Source organism: Oreochromis niloticus, unplaced genomic scaffold, assembly GCF_001858045.2.
Source record: "Oreochromis niloticus isolate F11D_XX unplaced genomic scaffold, O_niloticus_UMD_NMBU tig00007510_pilon, whole genome shotgun sequence".
NCBI lineage: Eukaryota > Metazoa > Chordata > Actinopteri > Cichliformes > Cichlidae > Oreochromis > Oreochromis niloticus.
This window is the reverse complement of record NW_020328614.1, coordinates 962,181-983,317: the sequence shown is the minus strand read 5'-3', so window position 1 is coordinate 983,317 and position 21,137 is coordinate 962,181. Positions and strand designations below refer to the sequence as shown.

The window sequence follows — 21,137 nt, the reverse complement described above, 5'->3', positions numbered from 1 at the left end:
TATACAAGCAGAGTGTTTTGGCTGTATCAGTAGATCTAAGAAATACACCTGTTATTGGTTATTAAAAAGAGTTAGCTGTGGTGCAGGTTTAATTTATAATTTTTGCATGAACTGTTAAAGAATTACAGACAGCTTTATACCGATAGTGCAGGCATTTTTACTTAAGTAGAAGTATAGCTGCTAGTGTCAGAAATACTCAAGTAAAAGTTTGATAATGTATGGGCTCAGAAATGTGCTCAAAGTAAGAAAGTCAAAGTAGTAACCTAGCTGAATATTGTCCTGTAATAAAATAATATTAGTAGGTGAGACGAGACTACAAACTTAGTCTGGTGGTGAAAAGGCACAAGAGGCTCAGAGGCACATTTGGCAGCCGGGGTTAGAGCTCAGAGACCCTGAGCCTGGTGGTTGGGCTAGCAGCATGGTCTGGTGAAAGAGTCTAACATCCATGCGTTACATGGTGTTGCGCCTGATAAAAAACCTATAAACTAACCCCCTTGTTTAGAGGTGATTGTCAGTTTGCTGGGTTTTTGGAGACGCTGAGAGTGAGAGAGATCATGTTCTACATTACTTTAAAAGTGATTTTCAGAGCTGTTGATGTATGAAACAGTGTCCATAGAGACATGGATCAACTCTGTTTATGGCACTGAGTGTTAAATTGTGACAGTTTCAATAAAGCCTGCAAAATTCTTGCATTTATACTGGGGAGCAAGGAAAAAGTTAGACGTTGGTTGTACTATTGGAAAATCAGTTTCATAAAAAAAACCAATTAAACAGATATGAAGAAGAATGTGTTTGTAAAACTAGCGGTAAAGTATGGGAACTATAGGGCAGACTGTTTCTGCTATCAAAACAGTTTGTGTTGTTAATCCTGAATGATTCTTGGTCACAACATTTTACTCCACACACATTTGGAAAATCGTATAGTTTGACAATAAATATCCCAGTAAAGCTGCTTTATTTCTTAACAAATATGCAGAGGGAGTGATCTTTATCAAAAGTAGAAGTTATATCTGTAGCTAAACCGTTGTACGCAAGAACTTTAAAAATCTATAGTGTGTGAGGTTGTGTAAGTAAGGGGTGGCTCGCCCTTCTCGCCCGCGTGTGACAAACCATCTGTTGGATCATGGATTTGACACCTCAGCATTGTGAAAGTGGGGAAACATGCTTCTGGCTGAGCATAAGATTTCTGCTTACAACTTAGAATCTCAGTTCTAAATGAAATTAAAAATGTTTTTGTAAGTATGGCTAATGTATACTTTGACTTCTAATGCATTCACACACACGTACGCACACGAACAACATCAACACAGAGAAGAAGAAGTAGAGGGGGTAGTTTACTACGCATCATAAAAAAATCCAAAAAAAAACAAAAAACGCAATCATTAATCTTCCAACTGTATATTTCTGTTCTGAATTGTTTGTTTGTTTACTGAGCCGTACTTTGGGAGTGATGCTGTTGTGATACTGGGAGAAAAGGGTAAGATGTGCGAGACTAAACCATTACACACAAAACTTCAAAAATCTATAGTGTGTGTGTGAGACTGGTAGCTGTGTCGTTCAGCAATAAACTTATCTACAATGTGTTAGTAAAGAGCGACTTGTACTTCTGTCCCATTAAGCAATGGTTTAACAAATTTCACTGTAATCTATAAAAGGAATCTGGATTAAAATAGAACATAGTGTTGGATTAAGTGTAGGAAACTCTAGTATAAGGTGTCTATGGAACAAATCTCCTTCAACATTCATAATGACCAAAGTGGATGACTACAGGCATTTCTCTCAGTCAGCTGATTGTGTTTAGGGAAAAAGCATCTATATACACTGAGATTGCTCCACACTGTTAGTGAGTTAACTCTGGATGTCTGTGGGTTTTGTCAACTTGGGGTGAACAAAAGCAGAAAAACGGTAAAAGATTCAGACATTGAAAGTCTGGTTTATTTCATGAATACAATGAAACATTTTACAGTCCACAGAGCAAAGTAGCATACATGATAATGGATACTACAACATAACGTGGACAGTGAGAAGTAAAACTCATCGTCTTAACAGCTCTTATATTCTTTAAACTTAAAATAAACCTTTGAAATTAGATTTTAGTGTTTTAAGTCATGTATTTTAAAAAAAAAAGATGAGTCAACACTTGTTTCTCCCAAAAATTCATTCAGATGTTTTGCCTTTGCTTCAATTAAGATGTGTCTTTAAATCTACAACACCTTTCTTGTTCAAAAAGTTTACTGACATAGTAAAGAAGTAGCTAGGGCGCTCAGTAATTATGAACAACAATAGCTTCGGGACACTTTCTCAAATAAAGAGGATTTCATCATCTGCAGTTCGTGAAAAAAAGTGCCACATTAAAAGAGATCAATAGATCCACAAATTATGGATACAGACTCTTTTCAGCTACAGAGGTAAAGGTATACTTCATGCACTTATCAACATACAGTTTAAAGGCGTGCATTAGAGTGCATTGGTGCACATTTGGGTATCGTTTATGGTTATACCACTGTGAATTTTGCTATATAAATATGCTCAAGAGTCTATCATATGTTTGACATCCAGCTAAAAATTCGAAAACATATATTTTTAAATCAGTAACTTTGCAAATTTAGAGGAAATGTTTTTGGTCAACAAATGAGTCACGTTTTAAAAACAGTTTGAATAATCTGCGCTGACAGACTGACATTTATGAAGCGCTGGCTATAACACACATGCTTACCGTGTGAAAGGACCACGGATGTCTTGGAGCAGAGAACCGCGTTGTATTGTTGCTTTTCTCTTATGCATAAGCAACGCCGGCTGGTCAGAAACGCTCTGTGTGGGTAGAAAATGGTCTGCACCGGCGCTGGTCCTGATGCGAAATGGCGAGGGTCTCACGCTCTGAGAAGCGGTTCATATAGGACCGGGTGCTTCCAAAAACAATAGATGGGGGGCCTATAAATCTGGGGTCGATACAGCTGCAGGGCATCACCTTGCTGTGCAAGTTTAAAACAATGAGGGTGGGGCACGCAGGTGCTGAGCTCCGGTGTAACTGGCCAAGATAGGCCTAAGGGTCCGCTGTTGCTGGCTACTTCAGAAAATAGGCGAGACCCTGCTCGACTGGTACATCTGCGGGGCTTTTACCTTCTGGAGGAATTACAAAAGAGCCGATACCGGCCACTTTAAATAATAGGTCGGGTCCCCGCTCGACTGGTACACCTGTCGGCTTTTACCTTTTCCTAAGGAATTTCAAAAGAAACAATACCTCCTACTTCAGACAATAGGTTGGGCCCTTGTTCGCATGGTACTCTCAACAACTAAGTGATACACTTATCTTTTGTCTTCCTAAGGAATCACAACAATTAAATGATACCCGCGGTGGGCTTTTGCAATCCTGAACAATTTCAAACAATTAACCGGCTGTTGAAAAGACGGAGCGGGTCTGTGCGACTGGTTTAGAAGTATCACTGCAGCGTTTATTTTCTAAAGGGCTGAATGTTATTTGCAACCATCTGTTGTGTTAAAACTAGTAGCCTCTGTCTCCCTCTTGGATCAACATTCCGAAATCCCGATTTTTAAATAAAATGATTGCATCATTTCGTGAAATAAACCCTGCTAGATCCGTAAAACTAGTTAAATTAAACTATTGGTTTGATTAAATGAAACACTTGTGAACAGGATGAAATTACCCATACAGAAGAAATTCCCGCTTGTGCCGTTTTTAAAATAAAAGGCATGCGTCGCTGCATGCTGTGACATCAGAATCACAAAATGAGTGTGATTAAAACAGGATTAGTTTGAAAAGAGCGGTACTGGTTGCTTTGGGGGAAAAGGTGACATCATGTGCAACGTGTTTTAGAAGTAGGCCTATAGCACTTATTTTCTAAAGGGCTGAATGTTATTTGCGACCATCTGTTGTGTTAAAAACTAGCTGGCTCTGTCTCCCTCTTAGTTCAACATTCCGAAATCCCGATTTTTAAATAAAATGATCGCATCAACCCGTCAAAGAAACCCCAGTACATGCGTAAAACTAGTTAAATTTAAACTAGTGGTTTGATTAAATGAAACGCTTGTGAACAAGCTGAAATTACCCGTACAGAAGAAATTCCCGTTTATACCGTTTTTAAAATAAAAGGCATGCATCACTGCATGAGGAGACATTGTCAGAATCACAAAATGAGTGTGATTAAAACACAATTAGTTTGAAAGAGTGATACTGCCTACCTATAGCATTTATTTTCTAAAGGGACTTTATGTTATTTGTGACCATTTACGGTGTTGAAAAACTAGCTGGCTCCATCTCCCTCTTGGATCAACATTCTGAAATCCCGATTTTTAAATAAAATGATCGCATCAAACAGTGAAAGACGCCCCAGTAGATGCGTAAAACTAGTTAAATTAAAACTAGTGGTTTTATTAAATGAAATGCTTGTGAACACGCTGACATTGCCCATTCAGAAGAAATTCCCATTTGTGCCGTTTTTAAAATAAAATGGTTGCATCGCTGCGAGCTGAGACATTGTCAGAATCACAAAATTAGTGTGATTAAAACACTATTACCAACACTTTTGACTAGATGTAAATAAAAAGCATTTGTTAAGGCGCACTGTGAACAAAAACGGCTTCCACCCCTACATGCCAAAACAAAGAATTGCTCTTAAGGACACATATGTCTGCATAAATGAATGTTGAGACACGCCAAAGTAAGAAAAAATAGTTTAATTAAAACTAGTGGTTTGATTAAATTGAAACACATGAACTCATATGACCCACAGACGCCCTGTGTGTTTCCACACATGAACTCGCATAACCCCAGGACCTGAACGCGCATGCGCACACGCACGAAACCGGTCAAACCGGTTCTCAAACCGGTTTGGTTGGCCGCCATTTTGAACTAGTGCCCCCTTATTACTACTGACGGTTCATCTCTGTTACAGTGTTTCGTTAGACTGCTATATTTTTGTGTTCTTTATGCTGTAGATTTTCACGTCTCTGGAATAGTTGGCAGTATTAAGGATGCTTTTCTGTAAAATCATATTGATATGACCCGTGACATATTCGTAGATGACCGTTAGATAGTCAGCTGGGAAACTCTGTGTTAACTCAGAGATCTGAAGATATCGTGGAGAGATGCTGACCTCGCTCCGTGGTGTACAGGGCCGTTTACCCTCATGATTAATATTCACAATAAAAATATTAGCCGAACATCATGAAGTCTGTATGTGTTTCATAGTGTCGAACAACCTTTGTACAGTTAAAGCCAGCAGTTACTACATGACGGAAACACCAACGTTTTCTCTTTTATGCGTTTATACACAGGTCACGCTGATTACTGAACAGAAACCCAAAGATCAGCTGTTAATCGAATTTATTTGCTCTCTCTCCTCCTTAAACATGTTTTTAATGTTAGTTATAATTCAGAATTGGCGACTGAAACACGTAGGACACATAAGAACATCAGGAAATAAAACCCCGATAAATATAACCTCAGTAAAAGAAGTCAGTGTCGGGGGGGTTATTACAGCTGTGTACCGGGGCCTGCGCTTTGTCGGCGGTAACAACAGCTCGATTGCTTGCGAGGCGAGCGGGTCTATCCCACACTTTGCCGTGAGACTGGGCAGACATCTCCGAAATCATCGAAGCACTTTTGCAAAGAGGCTGTATCTTGACAAACCGATCAGACATATGAAGATTAAACCACTATATTCTCGGCTAAAAAAATATTAAAACGGTATTTGGTGACACACAAACAGGGTTTTTCAAAGTTCAGTTCTGCCGGTTGTTGTGGGCTATAAACAATGGCCACCAGGCCAAAGCAATGGTTTTGAGTCGATCAGCGTTAACCCCGCCCCCTGAGTTTGATGGGTGAGGCTGACAGATAAAATTAATTCATGATGAGAGCCAGGCGCCAGGACTGCCAAAATGAAATAAATAAATATATCATGAAATAATTAATTAAATGTGTCAATAATTAATTAAAATGTGAAATACACAAATAATTAATTAAATGTGTCAATAATTAATTAATTAAATGTGTCAATAATTAATTAAAATGTGAAATACATAAATAATTAATTAAATGTGTCAATAATTAATTAATTACATGTGTCATAACTATGTATTTAATTAATTAATTCCCATTTTAATTAATTATTGACACATTTAATTAATTATTTAATGGTGTATTTAAGTAATTCATTATGGCAGTCCTGGCGTTCCATAACCGTCCGCGGGAGCGCGCAGCTGCTTAAAGCTGTAACGTCCAGCTTACTTACAGCTACTTCCGTGCAGCTGGTATAAGATGCGGTAAGCTGAACACAGCGTCAACCGTCTGTTTGTTGAAAAATAGTAACGGACCGCGTTTCCTTGTTAGTAACTGTAACGCCGTTGTAATGATAGGAATAGTAATTAGTTAGATTACTCGTTACTGAAAAAAGTAACACCGTTAGTAACGCCGTTACTTGTAACGCCGTTATTCCCATCACTGCAAACAGCTACTTGGTCAGCAAGGAGCTCTGTGGCAGACTGGAGCAGCAGCCAATGATGCACCAGGATTTCCAGGAGCAGTTGATCGCTGAACTCTGTGGGGTGTCCTCACAATCAGGAACGAAGAGCTACCAACACATCCCAGTTGCCATTGTTGGAGGGGCATCTGGTCAAAACACAGCCACAAAGGGTGCCAGAAGTGCAGGCTGTGTGGGAAGTGCACACTCTTCAAGTGTGAGGCATGCAAAGTGGCTCTGTGCGTCATTGTGGACAGGAACTGTCACAACTATCACACCTCCACTACTGCTGCTGAACAATAATATTTGACTGTTTTTCTCTGTCTAAAAGGTAATGTGACACAAATAAACTAAAAATAAACTAAATTATTGTCATGTTGCCAAATTGTGCAAAATATGAATTTATTTATTTTTGGTTATGCTCCACTAGGGCTACTGAACAGCAATATTTGACTGTGCCTTTCTGTATATAAATTCCTGTGACGCTTATAAGTTTAATTTAAATGTATACCCAAACAATTTTGTAACTGCTGCAAACGTTAGAGCTCTGTTAACAATTTGAGTTTTGGAAGCCAAGCGATGTATTGCTAAGTGCTGGAAAGATCAAAACAATATGTGGACTATCTCAGTGACTCAATGGACTGACGTTTATACTAACTGTGGAGAAAATAACTTATGCATTAAGAAAAATTTTTGGGAGAACTGCAACGTACACACTGTGGACTTGACGGCTTGAAGTCTGAACTTTATATGTCTCCCTGCCCCCCCCTCCCCTTGTTATACTTTCCTTTATTGTTGTCTTTATTATGTCTTTTTTTTTATTATTTCATCTTATGTTTATGGTGTATTATGTAAAAATGTTTAAAACCAATAAATAAATGTGTAAAAATGTTTAACAACAAAAAGGGACAAAGGGACATCCGATGCCATAACTATCTGATGATTTTGGCCAGCTGATTTTGGATTTTTAGCTGACATAACACGACATCTGAACATGCTGAAAACGAGCCATCAGGGTTGGTGCAGTAGTAATCCAACTGCAAACCGGGTCTCGTAAACCCTACAAATTGAATATTAAAATCAATTTCGGTCCGGCAATCAGTTTGTCCATTTCATATTTTTGTTCCAAGTTTAAAATTGAAATATTAAAAAAAAACCACATCCTTCTTTGTTTTTGATTCAAAATCAAATAACATATTTTTATTTTTTATATTCATTTATTGATATTATTTATATTATTATTTATTTATTATATATATTTATTTTTTATATTTTTTTATTTTAATTTTTTTTTATTTTTGATGGACAAGTGATGTACGGATTCATATGCCGCACAATGTTTTGTACTTTTGAATAACTTAATTGTTCATGTTATTTTCCTGCTCACATTTTTTGAATTTACATGTTAATATTTTCTTCATTTTATTTGTTTTTCAAATATTTTATTTTGGTAAAAATGTTTAATAGTAAATAATTAATAATAAATAATTAAAAACTAAATTTATTTGTCTGTGAAGAAATGACAAAAAAATCATTCATTTGCATTTAATTTCAATGGTTCAAAATATTTCAGGCTGAATGGCCCTCAAAGATTCTCACGTCCCCAAATCTGGCCCTCTTTGCGACAAGTTTGGACACCCCTACTTTAAGCGCACTGCTGACACAGTTTCCACAGACAAAAACTTGGTGCTGCGCGCACACACACAAAAAACTCCAACCTGAATTGAAGTTAAAATGAATACATACCGTTGAGGTTTTTTTTTTCTGACACATGCACAGTGGGCCATCACTATTAGTCGTTAGTTTCTGGTTGATACAGTCTTAGTTTCTAGTTTGTCTTTTGTTTGTTTCTTTGTACCTGATTTTGAGTTTGGTAAATCAGCAATAAAGCTGCTACTTTAAGTTAAGTGACTCTGAGTCCTGCGTTGGGGTCCTACCCATGCCTGCCACACAGCCAGCCATCTACAGAAACATCTGATTTTGAGGTGGCATGATGTATTCAAATCCATTTAAAGATAGAACACATCATAGTAAAACTAGTCCTAAATAAATAAAATACTATTGAATAAAGTTATCTAAGAGGGTAACTTAGATCATCTCCAAAAGTTGATTCTGTTCATCTGGACGTAGCGTTTTGTGCGAGAAACATTTCGTCACTCATCCAAGTGACTTCTTCAGTCTCAGCTGACTGCAGGTTTCCCCATCTTATAAACAGTACATTTGCATAATGACTGGAACCAGCCCACTGAAGGAACAATGGACTGTGAGGTCAGTTCCTTAATTATAATTATGCAAATTCTCATCACCACTGATCAATGGCCATGAGTACCATTCACAGAGAGTTGGGGAATGGCTGCAATCACAGCATTGTAAGATGGTAACAGATGTACCCTTAGGGCACCTCCTCGATTCAGAGATGGTCTTTCCTTATATCATATTGAGTGTTGAGTGATTAGATTGTCTGCATGTTTCTGTGTTTAATGCTCACAGTTTTGCTGAGGTGGAAATTCAGCCATTTGATTCATGTTACAGCAGCTCATGAGTGAGTGAACATGTGCAATAAAAGTACTTTTAGAAGTAAATTTTTCCAAACACTTACATTTACTTAAATTTACTTGCGTAGGGTCAGGGGTTGCCACTTCAACATCCAGTCAAGGGCTGTATCCCAAGTCAGGGTCTTCAGCCTCAAAGGCCGCATTTTAAGGCCGATTACGTCACAGCGACACAACGAAGGCTGTCCCAATTCAAAGGCTGCTCGAAATGCGGCCCTCAAATGCGTGCTTCATTTCCTTGAATTTTAAGGATGTGGTGGTGTAGACTTTGTGGCCCAACATATCCCAGAATGCATAGCGTGGCGTTGGGTGTGGATAATTTTGCCCAAAAAAAAATGGCGGAAAAGGGGCCGCCGAAGAATAAACTGTCAAAAGTAAGTACTGAATATTATGTCACTTATTTATGTGCAAATGTTTATTAAAAAGAACATTAAAACATTACTGTTGGTCACATGTCGGCAAAGTTATGTGACATTAGTGACGTTTGTCCTAACTTGGTTTTAAAGCCTTTACTTTAAAATATACGCCGTTGAATAGTTGACCTTAATCTTACAGAGAATGTGATGATTTCATGGATATTTAAAGTAAGCACTAAGAGAAATTTAGTAATGCCAACATATTAAAAGAACAATATTTGTCTCTTATATATAATACATTTATATATACAGCATCAAAGGAACCTGTCTTTGAGTGAAGATTTAAGGTGACAGGAAATATAACTTCTTCTTTGGCTCTCGGAGGAGGCGGACGCACTTTTTCTCCTCTCCCTTATCTTCCCTGCTTATGTCCTTGTCTAGTCTCGTGGTTTTTTTTGTATTTTCCCTGGAACACTCTCTCACAGTCTGTTCTCTAAAACCTAAAGGAGGAATTATGGATTGGATCAACTGGTCTCTGAATGCAATTGACACCCCTTTCTCAACGAGAAGTTTGGGCTTGGGTGAGCCCGAGGGGTGAAGATATCTACCTATTCGGAACCATGGTAACAGGGTTCTTGCTGATCGGAGCTGGCTTGGCCCTGACTTAACGAAGAATTAACAAAGCGGTACCGGCTGTTCAAACCTCCACAAGGCTGCCCGCTGGGATTGGAACGATGGGAGAGGCGGGAGTTTCTCAAAATGGGCTCATTGAGTCAGGATAAGATCTTGGAGAGGCTACGGCTGCTGTGAATACTCAGAATAAGATCTCTGACTGCAGACTGGATACATCTCGGAAGGGCTAGCTCAGAATAACATCTCTGGGCGCAAAATTGGATGACATCTCGGGGAGGCACACTGCCGTGAGTTCTCAAAAATTGGCTCCTTGAGCACAAGAAGTGACAACAGAACGCAAGTATGGCGAAGCTCGCGGCTCTCCAATGGGAGATTGAGAGACCAGTGTTGGACTGTAGAACTGCTTTGAAATTCATATGAGCTGTTCGCACTAAAGTAAAAAATAACATCACTTATGCGGATACCCCTTTGGCGCCAGCTGCAAGGCCGGAGCTGAACAAAACACCCTGATAACGACTGTGTTTAGTCTGTTCCTTCCCATTCTATGCAAGGCCACCTGGGTTGGCTGGAAGACTGTTTACTTAGCCTGGCAGGGCGAAGGACACTGTCTCAGCTGAACTATGGACACGCACACACATACATATACTGATACTGATAAGCACTCACCGACGCATCACCCTCCCTATCCCGGATCCAACGCCACCTCCAACGCTTACCTCCCCTCTGATGTGGACATCGGGTCAGTTGGAGGCGCAGTCGAAGATTGCAGCGGTCCCAGATCAGATGTACACACTGGAACTCTTTCCCATGTTGCTTGTCTGTGTTTATTGTGCTACGGTGTGTTGATATCTGTGCATTCCTGTATTATCCTTTTGTGTTACACATTTCGATGTTTTTTTCCTCGCTACCTAGCCTGACCTGTCTCCCCAATGTGATGTTTGTCTATTGTATGTACGGTCGGCAAGGTCTGTCATCCCGGTTGTTATTTACTAACTAATCCTAAAATGACTGTTCAGTACAGAAATGAAGCCCAACTATCATGTTTTAAAGTCCCGTGGTCTCAGCCTCACATACTTATCAAATCAAAGCTCATGTAGAAACAAATGAACAAAAGATTTTCTCCTTTATTTCTGTCAAATATGTATGAAATGTTTCCAGCTGTTAGTGTCATAGTTGCTAGGCAACCTGGGCAGCGTGACGGCGGCCAGACTGTTCCATTTCACAAGCCTCGCACTTCCGGCCTTAGCGGTCTTTGAGTACGCGGCCCTTGAGGACCGTTAAGGCTGCGTACTTTAAGGCTGCAGACCCTGAATTGGGATACAGCCAATTTCTATACTAACAGGGATACATGGAAAAGTTTCAGGACACCGCCCCTTGAGGAATGGAGTTTGAGTTCACAATAACAGAATATTAGAATAGTAATAATGTTAATAATAATCATAATAGAACAATAGAAACAACAAACAATTAAGAGAATATAACACACTTGGAAATCTAAGTGTTCAAAATCACCACAAGGACCATGAAACTTCATCATCATCATCATCATCACCGGTTTTGTGTTCATTCGTACCTGAAGTTTGAGTCCTCACATCAGAGTAGACAGCTTGTGGATCAGCAGCATGTTTGTCTGGAACACAATACTCTGTGGTGAATATGATATACTCTATTTTAATATAATATACTTCTTAGAATCAGCTAGGGCACTTCTGCTTGCTCTACGGTACATCCTAAAGACTTGAAGGGTATTTAAAATGTAAAAAAAGAATGAAAATGAAAAATGTTGAACTGAGATAGACAGATTTATAACACATTGGATATACCTGAAATGCCTCTTCTGAATATATATCTAATTAATTTTAGAGAATGTTTTACAAATGTGATCCTACTGTTACTCTTGAACATTTCATACTACATTGTGACATCTTCCACACTGAAAAAACAAACTGATTCTGTGGAATAATATAGCTTTAAGTATCAAAAATGATCCAAATACGTTTTATTTTGAAAGGTTACAGAAACATTTGAAGCATCACTGACCACCATTTCCTAATTATATATTCAAACCCATCATGGCTACATGTCTGGACCATTATAGCCCACCGACTGAGGTGGCCCAGTAAGTTAATCTATTTAGGGTCAGAAGGTCAGCACAGTAATAAGATTATATCTGTTCATAACAGGTGACTGGGAGCTTTCATACCTTTAAGTTTCCAGCAGAGGAGCAGAACCAAACCCAGAACCAGAACCAGGAGAACCACAAAGGCCAGACCTGCTACAACTGGGACCAGGAGAGAGGGAGGAGGAGGAGGACAGTGAGGAGGTGGAGGATGGATGATTGTATGAGGATCTGCAGGAGAGGTGATGAAGAAGGTTCAGTCAGTTTATTATCAGGTCACAATGTTACTTCATTTTTTAAAAAGGAAGTGATGTCAGTTTTCTGACCTCTGACCCTCAGAGAGCTGTTAGGGGAGTTTCCACCCTGATCAGTAGAACACCAGTAAAGACCTTCATCAGCCTGCGTGATGTTAGTGATGTTGTGCTGTGGTTTACTTTTATTTTCAGGTTGATGCCCATTAATGAAGAAATAAGCTGTGACTGTGGCACCATTCCTCTGCCTGCAGAGCAGAATGACATCACTTCCTGTCCTCACAGGAAGTGCAGGGATCTCCAGTATAACATTTTTTTCTGACAAGCAGAGACAAACAGAGTTAATGAGCGCAGAGTCACACAGAGACAGAGACACAGCTGGAACATCTCACCTTTAGTCTCTGATTGGACACTGAAGGAGACTCTGTCACTCTGCTGTCCAGAGGAGTCCTCACACCAGAAGGTTTCACTGGGAGCAGAAAGATCCACAAAACACGAGGAACCAAACTTCATCCAGAACCCTGAACCAGCTGCTCCACAGTCCTCAGTGAGTCCTCCTCTGGTCCTCTTCACTGTCCATCCATCAGCTGTCTGTCCATCATCAACACAACTCAGATACACTAAAGAAGATCCTCTGAAGAACTGCTGAAGGTTAGGACTGACAGACAGAGACACTGGAGGACACACACACACACACACACACACACACACACACACACACACACACAGAGTAAATGTATTTGTGTTCTTGTTGGAGTCTCACTGATTGTTTTCACTTCATCAACTCACGTGCAGAAACAGTTGGTGCAAACAGCAGCAGCACACACACACCTGCAACAGGAGGTCAGAGGTCACTAAAGGTCAGAGGCTCCTCCACCACCTTGTGTGTACCTGCACAGGTGAGTGAATGTGACCAAACAGACAGGCCGACATTTCTGACAGTCACACTGAGGGAACTGCAGACATTATAAAACAACATGAAAGTTAGTTATGAGGGAGGTGAGTGTGAGCAGAGACAGAACGGAAATGCTGTAGGTGATGTTAGACGCCAGAGTCTTGGAGGAAAAAAGTGAAATGTAGCTCAGAATTAAACATGTTTAAACACTTAAATTACACCAAAACCAGCTCTGACCAGCTTCCCTGTTCCTGCAGTAGAAAAACAGCCCCACAGCATGATGTTGCCACCACCATGTTTCACAGTGGGGATGGTACGGTCAGGGTGGTGAGCAGTGTTATTTTTCCACCACACGTAACACTTTTCATGTAGGCCAAAAAGTTTAACTTTGGTCTGGTCTGACCGGAGCACCTTCTTCCACATGTTTGCTGTCTCCCCTACATGGCTCCTGCAAACTGAAAACGGGACTTTTTATGTCTTTCGATCGACATTATCTGTCTTCTTGCCACTCTTCCATATAGGCCGGATTTGTGGAGTACACAACTTACAGTGGTCCTGTGGACAGATTCTCCCAACTGAGCTGTGGATTTCTGCAGCTCCTCCAGAGTGACCGTGGGCCTCTTGGAGGCTTCTCTGACCTGAGCTCTTCTTGCTCAGTCTGTCAGTTTAGGTGGACGGTCATGCCTTGGTAGGTTTGCAGTTGTAGTAAACCTTTTTCATTTTTGGATGATGGATTGAACAGCGCTCCTTGAGATGTTCAAAGCTTGGGATATTATTTTATAACCTATCCCTGCTTTAAACGTATCTACAACTTTGTCACTGACCTGCCTGGGGAGTTCCTTGGTCTTCATGATGCTGTTTGTTCACTAATGTTCTGTAACAAACTACTGAGGCCGTCACAGAGCAGCTGTATTTATAATGAGACTAAATTACACACAGGTTAACTCTATTATCTAATCAGAATCGTGTTTATTTTATTCATTACGTGACTTCTGAAGGCAAATGATTGCACTTGATTTTAATTAGGAGTATCAGAGTACAGGGGGATGAATACTACTGCAAGCCACACTTTTCATATTATTTGCTTAAATTTTGAAAACCATGTTTAATTTTCGTACCACTTCACAATTATGTGTTATTTTGTGTTTGGCTATTATATATATATATAATATATATAATAGCCAATATCGAACCACCGACCTTCTGATTAGTGGCTGACCTGCTCTGCCACCTGAGCTACAGCCACCCCAGTCCTCCAATGCACATATTAAACAAATAAGTAAGACTGCTTTCTTCCATTTGTGCAACATCTCTAAAATTAGAAATATCCTGTCTCAGAGTGATGCTGAAACACTAGTTCATGCATTTATTACTTCCAGGCTGGACTACTGTAAAAACTCGCTGAAAAGTCTTCAGCTAATCCAAAATGCTGCAGCAAGAGTCCTGACAGGGACTAGAAAGAGAGAGCAGATTTCTCCTGTTTTGGCTTCCCTTCATTGGCTTCCTGTTAAATCCAGAATTGAATTCAAAATCCTGCTCCTCACTTACAAGGTCTTAAATAATCAGGCCCCATCTTATCTTAATGACCTTGTATTTAGAGCACTTCGCTCTCGCTCTGCAGGCCTACTTGCTGTTCCTAGAGTATTTAAAAGTAGATCGGCTCAATCCAGTTTAATGACAATTTAGATCAAATTTCATCTCCAGCTTTGTGAGTCAGGAAGAGCTTCCTGTTATTTCTTTGTTCAGTGCAGTGAATCTCTATTAAATGGATAATAAATGAAAGAGCGTAGGAGCTCTGAGTTTGACTCACCGAGGAGCAGAGAGACACACGGAGTCTGCATTATGTCTGGATGACGACTGAACATCAGTCTGTGAAGCACGGAGACGCCTTCAGCTTCATCACTTCCTCTTTAACACATGCAGAGTCTCACTGGCTGAACTGAAGTCGCCACACTGAGGGGTTGGTGAGGGCGGGACTTACTTTACTGAGCCACAGCCTTTAGTTTTCATTTACAAAGCTAAAAATCATCACGTTACTCTATCATCTGTCCCACCACCTGAAACAGGTGCTCATTACATTTCCATTCATCCTCAACCTTTTAATCCAGTTCAGAGTGGGCTGAAGCCTGTCACAGCTGTCATCCGATGAGAGATGGGTGCACCTAGAGAGGTTGGCAGCCCACCTTTACAAACTAAGCTTCACTCTTGTGTTTCTTTGCAGCTATCAGGCAAAAATTGCCTTCACCAAAGTCTTTATATCACTAATTTACAGTGATGGCATTGGCTTGGGTTAAAGATCAAACACAATTTCCTTGCTAACAGTGAAAATAAATCCTCCAGCATTGAACTCTCAGTCAGACATTATAAAGTGTTTAGACACTTCTATTTGTGATCAGCTGTATGAACTCCATCCTAAGGTGTAGTTCTAGACTAATAACATACTTTGGTCTACTCATATTTCATATCCAGATAAATATTTTTTATGTAATTTATGACACATTTTTGTCTTCATCCATTAAAAGAGCAGCTGCTAAAAAGCTGTAACACCACAAACTCACCACCTGTAATTCAACTTTTGTTTTGTGTTTTGACTATCAAAGACACAGAAAGACATCTGAAGCATGCAATAAGTGACCCTGCTTTGTGACTGAAATCAGAAGAAATCATCTGAAATTTATCTGAGTGAGTCTGAACTGAGTAAGAGGCTCAGTTTTGATTGTGACAAAATTAAAGTGGTAAGAAGAAGAAAACAGGAACAAAAGATAAACAGAGGAAGCACCACAACAAAAATAGACAACAGTTACTGAGAAAGGAAACAACACAGAGCTGAGTGATGGTGTTAGATGGTGTTACTGACTGCGTTTGTTCACACTTCTACATTCGTTCTTTTTTTTTTGCCTGTCCTGTCTGGCACTGTCTAGCAGTCAGAAATTTTCTTTGAAGGCCAAGAAAAATGCACAACATTTTGATTTTCCGAAGTTGACCCTTTTCTACACTGAACCACTTGATTGTTACAGTTTATTAGATTTTTATTAGGAATTTGTATTATTATTTATTTATATATTATTATTATTTATTATTTTTTATTTTAAGTTACCACAATCAGAACAGACAAGACCAGCGGACGGAAGAAAGAAAGATGGAAACAATGCATGACAGGCCAACAAAGACAGTGTGTGTCTGTGAGTACCTGTGTGCGTGCGCACGCTTGTATTCAAAAGGTTTCTCCATATAACTGTTTAAGAGTTATATAGAAACATACTCTATATCCCCAGGTCCAGGTACCATCACCCTCAAAGGGGCAATCCACCCCCAGACCCAGGAGATGTTTCACTTTGCTCTGGGGTGAAGAGAAGCAGACCTCCCAGGGTCCTGCAGCAGCAGGGAGGCCCAGCATCTTTGTACGTGCTATGGAGTTTTTACGTGTTTTGGAGTTTTTACGTGTTTTGGAGTTTGTATGTGCTTTGTCTCTAGGGGCCATTTATTTATTCACTCCACATAAAATGTAATAAATAAATCATATAATACAAAAACCAACTATTCACATTTCAACTTTTAACTATTTAAATTTTCAGCTTTTTCCTTTTAAACAAATTTAAAGTGAAACAACACAAAACACTGCAAACCACAACACAATTAAATATAAATTAAAATATGAAAACAAAAAGAAGATGCACATTCTCTGTCATATGGGCCTGCATGAATAAACTTTCTGCATCCTTTATCATCTGCAACTGAAAATAGTTGTGGATGATTACTATACCTTTGTAATGTGACGTTGTTGTCCCTGGCTCTCTTTTAGTGATGTGTCGGTCGCAAACGAAATGGCTCTTAGAGCCGGATCTTTGACGTGAACGACGCGAGCCGGCTCCTTATCGCGAGCCGTGGGGTTTTTTTTCTTTCTCTCACCCTCTGTCTCACACTTTTTTTCCGCTTCACTCCGCACTCGAGCCTTGTGCTTTGCGCTGGGCAGAGGGTGGAGGGGCGGTAGTTACACTAACAGTACCACAGGAACAGAGCGGGAGAGAGAGAGAGAAAGAGAGGGACAACAACGTCACATTAGAAAGGTGTTACGCGATCATCAATACAACCACTGAGAGCCAAACCATATGGCTTTAATTTGTCATATCCATCAACATGCCAAGTGTGGTTTGGTCCAGGTGAATCGTAAACTCTCTGTACAAACTTTTTTATTGAGCGTTTTTTGACTCCAGATGGGTCGAGCTCTGCCATCATCACCATGACATCATGCTTTTTCACAGAAAGAGGGTGTTTCTGACGCAGTGTCTGCCACATTGAACACTATCCATAATGTTCACGAGGTCCCTTCAGCCTGGCCTGAAGTGAGTAATGTTTTTTGTGGGACACTGTGTCATGGCGGGGTGCGCTGGTAAAACATTATCCTCACACTGATAAACTTTTTAATCTATATTTAGTGTGGTCAGACTAATCTTCTGTTTGTGTTTTATTATAGGAGTAACCGTCTCTGAAATATTTCTGAATGAAGTCTTCGGTTGAATTATTTTCTTGAATTGATCCTGATAAACAAAAAAGAAATAAGATGGGAAATGTTACAATAGATCATCAGACAAGAAATGTGCAGTTTTAAATAACAATGACATTTTAAAGCCAATGTCTTCTCTCATTATTAAACTAAATTAATATGCTGCTTCTTTGGGCCTCAGTAAATTCAAGAAAAATAAGGTCTACAACTATAATCCTAACCTGGACAACTAAGAATCTTCACAGATATATACATTACTAGTTTAAATGATTGGAAAATAACATGTATGCAATTTATATAACATAAAATAATATAGTAAATTAGGACTGCATTCTACTGTAAATAAACTGTAAACAGACAAATGGCAGCTTATAGACTGGTTGAGACAGTCTTTATTTTAACATTATTTGTGAAATACTTAATGCTGTCGACAAACGCCAAAAACTCAATATTTTTGCCACATGAACCGCAGAACTTGATAACTTCTCCTACATTATGGCCACAGTATGAACAAAACATTTTTCCATGAAACAAACAGCATTTTTGTTTTACTATGGACTGTTAAAACGGCAAAGAGCGGCCCTAAGCTAAGGTGTATATACACAGACGCATTTCCAACACCTGTACTAAACAGCTACGTTGCTAGCGTTAACTGAACTTCCAAAACAGAGCTACCTAGACCACTTAATTACACAATTGAAAGCATATGTGTATTGTTTGTGGATTTATACACAAACACTCATATATATATTCAAATAATTTTAAAGAAATGTTCATTTACCTTTTACTACCACACACCAAATCCAGTCGTTGATACTTCTTGGCTTGTGTAGCCACTAGGTAACAAAAGCTCAACACTGCCTCTAGCATCCTGGAGCACTTCCGTTGTGTTTTGAAGTTTGTACATGCTTCAGAATTTGCACTTGCTTCGGAGTTTGTATGTGTTTTGGAGTTTGTACGGGTTTTAGGGGCCACCGTACTCTTCCCCTCTGTTTTTCTTTCTTTCTCTCCCTTCCTTTCTTTCTTTCTCCCTTTCATTTCCTCCAGTCATGTCTGTCTTGTCTGCAATAACTTAAAATAAAGTAAAGTAAATAACTAAATAATAATAACGAAGGTCAATCAAATGGACCAATATGGCAAGGCCGTGATGTTCCACTTGGTAAAGTAGATCCGTTGGGCGTCTTTCTTGGACAATAATTCTGATGGCAAAAGAACCAAACGGGACAGGCAAAAAGAAAGAAAGAAAAGAAACACTTAGTGAAACCCGGCTCATAACCTGTGTGATTTTTAACACACTTCAGCCTGACATTAGCTGGCATGCTGTTTGCTTATAACCAACTGCTGTTGATTAGCTGGCTCGTGTCAGCTGTCGGGAGGGCCACATGTGTGATCTGCTGAGAGTAGGTAATCGTGACAATATCAGAATAAAAGAGCAGCTTTATGGACGTGTTCATGTGTTGGAGACCTGACTTCAGTTCAGGCAAGGAAGAAGAGGATAATGTTTTACCAAGATGCTGGTGTGCTTGTCTCTTTCCTTCACTTTTTTGTTTCTTTGGTGTAAGAGACCCCATCTCGTTCTGGTCTTTTACACCTCTTCTTCTACACCTCTTCCCTTATCCTCTGCTTTGGCATGTTACGTATGTGGGCGGTCTCCATCCACAAATGTAAAACACAAGTGTATACTTATGAATATATTATTTATTTTCCTATTAAATAAACACACACAAAAAGAACAACTGACTGCGCCTGTAATTTGTGTGGGAGATCCCAAAGCCTCCAACGGTCAGACTGAACTTTAAGAACAACCCTCCTGCTGATGGAGAGAACAGTTAGAATGTTTCCCTCAGTCTGTCCACACTGAGAAACACCAGCTGACCTCTGATGTTAGACAGAAGCACAGGAGCAGAGGAGAAATCCTCACTTTGTTTATGGTGTTTACACTGTATTGTAGCGGGCCAGGGCTGTTCGAGGTTTTGTTATTGACAGTTATGTTCTGTTGCCATGGTTACAGGTGACGCTCTCTCTGCGACTGTGTGTTTCCGGGTGAGAGAGCGCCATTTTGTGTTGTTGTTGTTACGCTAGAGCTGCGCCGAGCGGTGGTGTTAGTGTTGTGTGCTCGCCTGTCGAAGGCTAATAAACGGCTGTGCTCACGGGAAGCAAGACCAAACGAAACCTCTGTCTCCTCCTTGTCTGAGCTCGCCACAGTATGCAATGTTCCCTCTAATTTTTCATGTGTCTGAGTGAACACACAAACTCCCTGAGCGATCCCTTGGACCACTGTGAGCGACATCAGACGTGTGCACTGTGGTCACGCCAGCATCGAATCCATCCAAGTTACATGGTTTATTAAAGTAATCAAATTACAGCATTTACATTAATGTTAGACTACTTTTAATTAACTGCTTTAGCCCACTTACAATGAAAATGTAAAAAAATCTTGTTCATGACCTGTGTAGTAACAATAACTTGAACTCCAATTTTGAAAACACAACTTTCTTTCTTTTTTTCTTTTTTTGTAAAGCTCTGACTTGTATTGTGAGTCTGTGGTCTGGGAGAGTCCTGTAACTCTGTCTGCAAAATATAGTAGATAATGACCAATGCTGGGCAATTCATTATATGGTTACTTCTTCAAAAAAAAGTAACTGAGTTTTGCAAACAAACAAAGTTTTTTGCAGCTGTTTACCTAAAAATGCAGCCAAGGCGGTTTTTTTAAATAAACATTTCAAACTATTTATAGAACAATCAGCTGTTCTGCATCAAATCTGATGCCACACAAATTATTTGTGACACTCCAAAAAATAATTTCTGTCCACTATGAGATAAAGGAGAACAACAGCCTGATACCTGCAGGCCTGATAACAGGAGATGTATCACTGCTGTAACACCTGTAACATTCAGCAGTCGCCTCATTGTTCTGACACACACAACAAAACTATTGACTACACTACACACTAACTACACACTAACTACACACTAACTACACAAGATTTGCGCTAAACGTGGCAAATCTCTCACATCTCAAAACACCGCCGTCACTCCTAAAACTTTTTTTTTTTTGTCACTCCTAAAACTTCCCCCCTCCCTATACAACAAATGCCATGTTTTGATTGGTCGACATGGTACATTTTTCAACCAATAGGAAAGGATGGGGATTTTTGGTTTTGTTTTTGCTCACAGGCGGAGAGTGTTTTCGAGCGTTTTCCTTATAAAACGCAGTTTTTACCGTTTCTTCCCGCAGTAAATATAAACAACGATAGTATTCAGGAAGAAAACCAAACATTGCAGATATTTTTATCATAACTCTGGTTTTACGTGGTCTATCAACACAATTTAAAAACTGGTATAAAG

At 39.6% G+C, this 21,137-nt stretch overlaps 1 protein-coding gene across 3 annotated transcripts in view; it reads right to left on the bottom strand.

Annotated features, from left to right (window-relative positions):
* LOC100696754 (uncharacterized) overlaps positions 1-14,210 on the bottom strand; it is a 50,885-nt gene extending 36,675 nt beyond the window's left edge. For all 3 annotated transcript variants that reach the window (XM_025904901.1, XM_025904902.1, XM_025904900.1), the window contains exons 1-4: positions 12,783-14,210; positions 12,466-12,708; positions 12,224-12,370; positions 11,594-11,650 (exon numbers count right to left, since the gene is read on the bottom strand). In XM_025904901.1, the coding sequence (XP_025760686.1) occupies positions 11,594-11,650; positions 12,224-12,370; positions 12,466-12,708; positions 12,783-12,903 (568 nt within the window). In that variant the 5' untranslated portion in view covers positions 12,904-14,210. The remainder of the gene's footprint in view (positions 1-11,593; positions 11,651-12,223; positions 12,371-12,465; positions 12,709-12,782) is intronic.
* Between the last annotated feature and the right edge of the window lie 6,927 nt (positions 14,211-21,137).